Source organism: Sinocyclocheilus rhinocerous, unplaced genomic scaffold (assembly GCF_001515625.1).
Source record: "Sinocyclocheilus rhinocerous isolate Xijiao unplaced genomic scaffold, SAMN03320098_v1.1 scaffold1388, whole genome shotgun sequence".
NCBI classification, from domain to species: domain Eukaryota; kingdom Metazoa; phylum Chordata; class Actinopteri; order Cypriniformes; family Cyprinidae; genus Sinocyclocheilus; species Sinocyclocheilus rhinocerous.
The window spans coordinates 188,560-196,666 of NW_015662976.1; the positions used below are offsets into that span (position 1 = coordinate 188,560).

At 41.2% G+C, this 8,107-nt stretch overlaps 1 protein-coding gene across 1 annotated transcript; it reads left to right on the forward strand.

The window, feature by feature from the left end:
• Positions 1-377: 377 nt before the first annotated feature.
• LOC107728671 (SLIT and NTRK-like protein 2) lies at positions 378-3,747 on the forward strand. Its single transcript, XM_016538948.1, has one exon. The coding sequence runs from the start codon at positions 791-793 to the stop codon at positions 3,353-3,355; it is 2,565 nt and encodes an 854-aa protein (XP_016394434.1). The 5' UTR covers positions 378-790; the 3' UTR covers positions 3,356-3,747.
• The last annotated feature ends 4,360 nt before the right edge of the window (positions 3,748-8,107 follow it).

Consider the following 8,107-nt stretch of genomic DNA (forward strand, 5'->3'; position numbering starts at 1 on the left):
CGCGTTAAAACATGCGCAGCAATAGTTCATACATATTTTAAATAAATGCAATAATTAATTAAAATTAAGAAAACGTAAAATGCAATACAATGTCAGAGAAAAATAAAACAAAAGGTCATCGATTTCATTTTGAAACATAATTGATCAAAAACTGATAAATGAAAGTATGTAAATAATAATAACCTGCCATTAAAATAACGTTATTGAGTAGGAAAGGAAACCATCTACTCACTCAAAAGCGGTGACGTCGGAATTCCACGCAGAGCTCACACACTCTCTCATCCAGCACACACACACACACAGGCGCGCGCTCCTGGTGGGAGTGAGTGAGCAAGCGCGGAATCTATCTCTCTCACTCGGAAGCTCGCTCGCATAGCGCTCAGTTATCCCGCGCATCACGCACCGTTAAGTTGACTGTCGCCATGCAGGATCACAGGCGTGAAGTTCCTTTCGTGTGAATATCGCTCGCGCTGCAGGTGAACGGGGACAGTTTAAGCTCATAGACTCAGAACTGTGGTGCCTCGGATGCGCTTTAAACTGCTGCATGAATGCTTGCTCATTAGTCCGGGATTTCACTATCACTGCGAGGGAGGACGATGCGTTCGGTCCAGCAGCGGTCACAGTGCGCTCGGTGATGGATGTCTTCTCTATTCCGCCTTTTGGGATTTAAGGAGGGTCAATGGAGAGCTGTGCGCTTCTGTGCGCCTTTTGAAATCTTCTTTGGGGCTGTGCATGCCTGTTTTGAGATTTGCACATTAATGCTGTGGCTTTCGGCGTTATTGCTGTAAAAATGCTGAACAACATTCTCTTGCTGAGCGTTTTAACAGTCACCAGTTTCCCTTCAAAGACAGACAGCCGCAAAACTTCCAAAGACATTTGCAAGAACCGGTGCTCCTGCGAGGAAAAGGAGAACGCATTGAATATAAATTGTGAGAACAAGGGTTTTACCACGGTCAGTCATTTCCAGCCTCCGCAAAACAAAATCAGCCAACTGTTTCTGAATGGAAACTTTCTCACCAAGATAAGCCCAAACGAATTCCTCAATTATGGTAATGTAACATCTCTTCATTTGGGTAATAATGGCTTGCAGGAGATCAAAACGGGGGCATTCAATGGGTTAAAAAACTTGAAGCGTCTTCATCTCAATAATAATAACTTGGAGATCATAAGAGAGGACAATTTTTCTGGTTTGGAGAGTTTAGAGTATTTGCAAGCTGATTATAATTACATTAGTGCCATAGAGGCTGGGGCTTTCAACAAACTGAATAAACTCAAAGTCCTGATACTCAACGACAACCTTTTGCTCTCTCTACCTAACAACATATTCCGCTTTGTCATGTTGACACATTTGGATTTAAGGGGAAACCGACTGAAGATGCTGCCGTTTGCTGGCGTTCTAGAGCATATAGGTGGAATAATGGAGATTCAGCTTGAAGAGAACCCGTGGAATTGCACTTGTGATCTGATACCCCTGAAAGCCTGGCTGGATACAATTTCAGTCTTCGTGGGGGATATTGTTTGTGAGACGCCATTCAGACTGCACGGTAAAGACGTCACGCAGCTGATCAAGCAAGACCTTTGCCCCAGGCGCAATCCTGGAGACGCAAGTCATCGTGCCATGCAACCGCCATCTGATTCACAGTACCAGGGTCCGTCTCCAACACTGCGGCCTCGAGTCACCCCGACGAGAACCCCCAAGGCCTCCCGCCCCCCCAAAATGAGATACCGCCCCACCCCACGTGTTACGTCCAGCAGAGATAAACACGTATTTGGGCCTATCATGGTGTACCAGACGCGCTCGCCGGTTCCGATGACCTGCCCGAGCATTTGCGTGTGCACGTCGCAAAATCCCGACAGTGGATTAAACATCAATTGTCAGGAGAGGAAGCTTCAGAACATCTCTGAACTTCAACCCAAACCGTCGTATCCAAAGAAGCTACATTTAACCGGCAACTATTTGCAGAGCATATACAGAACGGATCTGACAGAGTACAGCTCCCTTGAGCTCCTGCACTTAGGAAATAACAGAATAGCAATCATTCAGCATGGAGCCTTTGAGAATCTCACAAGTTTAAGGAGGCTCTATCTGAATGGCAACTACATTGAAAGCCTGTCCAAGTCTTTATTCGCTGGGCTGCAGAGCTTGCAATATCTCTACCTGGAATACAACATCATTAAAGAGATTTTACCCCACACCTTCAACTCGCTGCACAATCTGCAGCTATTGTTCCTTAATAATAACCTGCTGAGATCCCTTCCCGACAACGTGTTTGGAGGTACTATGCTGACAAGGCTTAATCTCCGAAACAATCATTTTTCCCATCTCCCAGTGCGCGGGGTGCTGGACCAGCTCTCTGCTTTCATTCAGATCGACCTCCAGGAAAATCCGTGGGACTGCACCTGCGACATTGTGGAGCTTAAGAACTGGATGGAGCTGTCCAGCACCAGCGTGGTGGTGAATGAGATCACGTGTGACTCACCATCCAAGCATGCAGGTCGGCTCTTGCGCTCCCTCCGAAACGATGCCATCTGCCCTGAGACTGATGAGGTTCCTGTGACTAAACCCCCCACTGTTGTGAGCTCGAGCACCGAGGCGACCCCTTCTTCTGCCGTAACCCCTACGGACAGAATGCCCGAAATGCCTCCAGAGGTGCCCTTGTCCGTTCTCATCCTAGGCCTGCTCGTTGTGTTCATTCTGTCCGTGTGCTTCGGGGCAGGATTGTTCGTGTTCGTCCTCAAACGTCGCAAGGGAGTGGAGAACGTTCCCTCGGGCACCAATAACCATTTGGACTTGAACTCCTTCCAAGTACAGTACGGCTCGTACAACGCGGATGCCAACACGGACAAAAGCGACAACCACGTGTATAACTACATCCCTCCGCCTGTGGGTCAGATGTGTCAGAATCCCATCTACATGCAGAAGGAGAATGAGCAGGTGGTCTACTATCGGAATCTGAAGGAACTGAGCTTCAGCCCTCTTGACCCCAAGAAGGAGGAGCTTGATCGAAGCCCAGCTTTCACCATAAGCACAGTGGAGTTCATTGACAAGCAGCCTTGCGCCAACCGCGAGCCGGAACTGCTTTACCAGAACATTGTGGAGAGAGAGAAAGATCTGCCCCAGTCTGGGCCACTCAGCTATAACTTTTGCACTTTACCCAAAAAATCCTTCATCCCCCCCTACGAAACCACCCGGCGACACAACCAGGATCGATTAAACAAAACCGTTCTCTACGGGACCCCCAGAAAATATGCTGCACAGTCCAAAAACGAGCATCCTTTGCTATCCATCAAGCTTAAAACCGAGCCGGACTACCTCGAAGTTCTGGAGAAACAAACTGCGATGAGTCAGTTGTAAGATTGAGTCCCTGTAAACCTGTATCATCTGTGTATTCAACCACAAGAGACAATAATAACACCACCACAGACCTAAGCCTTCCATCTTCTTTTAGAGGCTGTATACATACCCGCAATCTAAAGATGATATATTATTGTCTCTAAGGTTTAAATTATTTATTTTACTTGAAACATAAAGACTGTAGCAGTTGTCGCAAGAATATGTATGGCTTACAGCTCCATGCTTTTTTTGTAATATGAAATATATTTTCTCTCAGACGACAGGGTTGTTGAAATGACATTCCTGTAGAACATGTTGGATGGTGAGTGCAACACAAATTCCTGGTTCCAGAAGTGCCTTTGCACTTGAAGAATTGTATCTCTGCTTTCTGCTAATCAAATTTTTATAAGTGCTGTATTTTAAGACTCTTTATGTAAAATAGAATTATTTGTCCATTGCATTAAACGGAAAAAGTTAAAGGGTACTCTGGTGTTGAGGAGAATATTATTTACCACGTATGTTTGTGGCTCTAAAATCAGGTCGTTTCAGCTTGAAGTAAATTAGTAAAAATGCTGAGTTTCTAATGGCACACGGCAGTGTGTGTGTGTGTGTGTGGGCTCTCAGTATATATGGTAGGAGGCTAGTTTCTGTGCCATGAAGCATTGTCGGTGAAGAAGAAATGGAGCAGAAAATGATTTGATAATCTTTGCTTGCCTGAATTTTCTGTGTATCATGACACACCGATTTACTCAATATAGTATCCAATCTGTGACTCCTGAGACGTTTGATCATTCATTTATTCATTAAAATCAGATCGTCTTTTACTGTGGACATCACAGTTGCTGTCCAAGGTGCTAAAGTGATAGTAAAAATGCTGAGTTTCTTATGCATTCAGTGATGGATGTGGATTGAGCAGTATTCTGCAGCACGGCTGATCTCATTTAATGGCACACGGCAGTGTGTGTGTGTGTGTGTGGGCTCTCAGTATATATGGTAGTAGTCAGGTAGTTGGCTCCAGATTCAAATCGATGGGAATGATGCTAGCTGCTGGCTGCTGGGGGCTTGTCCTCAAGCCTTTCTTATACTCACTTCAGCTATGCTCTCAGGCAGTTTCCAAATTCTCCTAAATAAGTCTCCTCTTCCCTTATTGCACTTTTCGGTTCATGGATAGCTGATTTCAGAAAAGTATGTTTTGCTGGTTCTGAACTGTAATGATATATTCATGATGGGCAGAGCTTTGATTCACGGAGTCAGTATCCAAATCTCTTGAGTAACTGTTCGGCCTGCAGGCACATTCATTTTCTTGAAAGGCTGTGACGTCTGAACTGGAATATTACAGCAAATAGCCAGAAGAAATGGTTTTTGATTGACTTGTTCTCATTATTAGATGCATAATGTAGTACTGAAGGGCAACACATTTCATTTGTTAAAACACACATTATTTACATGTTCTGTATGTTAAATAATATTGTTAAATACTCTTTAGATAAAAAAAAGGTATTAATTTAATATCTTGGCTAATGAATCATGTTTAATACGTCTAAAAGACTCATGTGCCTGAAAGGCCATATGCGTTTATTCTCATTGCTATGCATAATTAAATGACTAGATATTAAGAGGTAGCGGTAGCTCCTGTATAGCATCTCTGTTCTTGCAAAGGTATATGAAGCATGCTTAAGATACAATGAGAACGTAGATGGACCGACCCATCAGTGTTTCAGCTTGTGGATCTATAATGAAAACATGTGCTATAGTACATTCAGTGAGGACAACAGTGTGGAAATAGCCATCAAGGGGACACTCAAGCCCACTTGTAGACGTCTTGAGTGCTGCAATCAAACAAAGTGATAGAAGAGCATGCACTGATATTAGGGAGAATGGGAGGCCGTAAATTGTTAGAGTAAAAAGCTAGAGTTTTAAAGCTTATTCAGCACATGCTCAGTACAGTCTGAGAAAAATGGATGCAGTCGTTTCACTGCATTGCAGATTTTGATATAATTTAAATATTAATTCATTTTTCACGTTTTGGTTCATTCAAATGTATATCTGTTTTATTCTCTAGGTTGTTGGTTCAAAGTTTACATGAATTAGAGATGCTAATGCTGCTTTTGGTAGCTAATAGACACATACTTTACAATTGTTTTTTTCATTAGTAACATTAGTTAAAGCATTAACTAGCAATGAGCAATACATTTGTTACCGTATTTATCAATCTTTGTTAACGTTACTTACAAAATTATTTCATGTTTTAATAAATTAAAATTGTATTGTGAAGTGCTACCAAATTGTATTATGACTGTGAGGTCATGGGCAATTACATTTATAGTTATTATGAAAAGAAGAAGAAAAAAAAAATAGGCCTATCTGACTGGATAGAAAGATACTGAAATATATACTGATACTAGTTTTTAATTATCAGCTTCGCAGCAATGGGACAATTGTAATATTCCTAATAATTGTTATTTTAAAATGTGTATTGATCTAGTCTTTCTTATTTTAAGTCTATAATTCATACGCTTTCTTTTGGAGAATATAAATGTTTCATTTGCTTTTAGTTTTCTCTACAGATCTCACAGAATTTTACAGATTTGCTCGGCAGTTTTTAAACATATTCAAAACAAGTTCAGGAAAAATTTTTTATTTTTTATTTTTTTTTAATGCAGGGCCTTTTGCAAGCCTAAGGTTGCTATTTAAATGAAATGCATGAAAACAACACTTAGAACAAAATATCCCTGTTTTAAAATGCTCTAGTGTGCATCTCACGGGAATCCAGAAAATGTCTGTCAGACGCTGACAAGGCAAACAGAAATATCCAAAGGCTGGAGATGACATTAACACCAAACCCAGCACCCGTGGAACAAACAAACTCTCAGTGTAATGTAAATCTAGTGTAGTCGCTTGTGTGCGAACCGCATGAGTGTGTGTATGATTGTCTGAAGTCAGATTTAGGGGCGAGATCTTTGTGTGGAGTCTTTCTTCTGCAGTGTCTTTTTGATGAATAATGTATTTGTTTCATGGCCGCGCAATCATTTAGGTATTAATGATGAGCCATGTTGGAAGCTGACAGGATGTTTCGCACAACTGTCACAGAACAAACTGCCTCGTAGCGGCTGACGACTGCCAAGGCGTTTCTCTGGAAACAAGTGCAGCATCCCCATATATCTGCAAGTGTTCACAGCGCCATCTGTAAAAACGCGCAGCCATAATTCTCTTAAATGGATGAAATTGATATAAATTTTCAGCTCAATGCAGAACCGTTATAAAACACACCGAATCATTGTAACTGTGTATTTAACCTTGTTTCTTTTTGATAATGAAACAAGTGCACTACTGAACAAATTTGTGTTGTAGAATCCATGATATACAACCAGACGGAGGAGTCGATAAACCTACACAAACACATCTCTCTTCACACTTTCTATAGGAAAACAGCGCAATAAAAGGCAGCCAACCTTTGAAATGTTATCTCCCGTAAGATCTGACCTTGAGTCTACACGCTTTGAAGCACAGAGCAAAGAGACTTTTTCAGGAGAAAGAAAACAATGAGGGGAGAAAGTGAGTGATGAATGGAACAACGTGAAATTGAAGCGGTTGGCTTGCAGTTACACTAAAAGTCAAGTTCACAGAGAGTGCAGGCAGTAATGGGGATGAGAAAATGATGTGAATGCACCTCAGACATAAGAGCTGACCTCAACGTCCAAGGATAAAGATGGTCAATGTGATGACTCTTGCCTTTAACTGCACCACGCAGTGTTATTGAAGTGCTCCACTTAAATTATAACCATAAACTTTGATCACGACAGTCATTATTTTCTACTTATGATTTGAGGAACCGTCATTGACCCCCCAAAAAAAGCTATTAATTTGTTGGCTTGTGTAAAAAGGCATAGAAAATGCCGTCTAGAATGGAATCAGGCCTTTTTCTTGGGGTTATTGTGATCTAAACATACGAACTGAAGCACAATGGTGCATTCAATGTTGCTGTCTGCATTTTTTTTCTGTTTTGTCTAGGAGGAGTTGGAAACCAATGTGAAGAAAGAGCACTGCATGGAAAAGACCTTATTTTAACTCTATGGAATGCAATAATGCATAAAGAAGCCACGATATGAGAGAAACTCAATTTTTGAGAGAGGAACTACACTGAAAAAAAAATGATACTACTTTTTTCTTTTTAAGGTAAGCGGTTGCAATCAATTTATTTTAGCCACGTTTAAATAAACAAATTTAGTTGACTAACTTTCAGCAAAATTTGTTTATTTAAATGTAGCTAAAATAAATTGATTGCAACCACTTACCTTAAAAAAAAAAAAAGTAAATTCAATGAATCTTTTTTTTTTTCAGTGTAGGTCTCTTTCACGCATAACTGGCTTAATGGTGTATTAAAGCAATTGGCTTTCAACTCAACGTTAAACACATGTTCATTGATTTCCTCGGGGGTAATGGTAATAGCTATTTTCTGCCGTTTAAGCGTTTTGACATAGAATGATCCAGCTGCTCTGTGAAAACAAAAAGAAAATCGTTACAGCAAGAAAGTCTAAAACAACAGGTGATGATTTTACAGAGATCAAAGCCGTTGCATTGCATCTGGTATATCACCTCTTTTGTAACTCGCAAACACGACATCCCTCAGCTCTGCCAAAGCACGATTGTACACGCTTTATACATTTTGGGTTTAGCTCTCTAATGCTGTCAGAGGAAAATCTTAGTCCTCCATGTCAGCTAAATGTTGACACAGATCTATGCTGAATAAAAGAAAAACGATGCTGACGTTGT

Coding starts and splice junctions, on each gene's coding strand:
- LOC107728671 (XM_016538948.1), top strand. CDS start 791: ATGCTGAACAACATTCTCTTGCTGAGCGTTTTAACAGTCACCAGTTTC.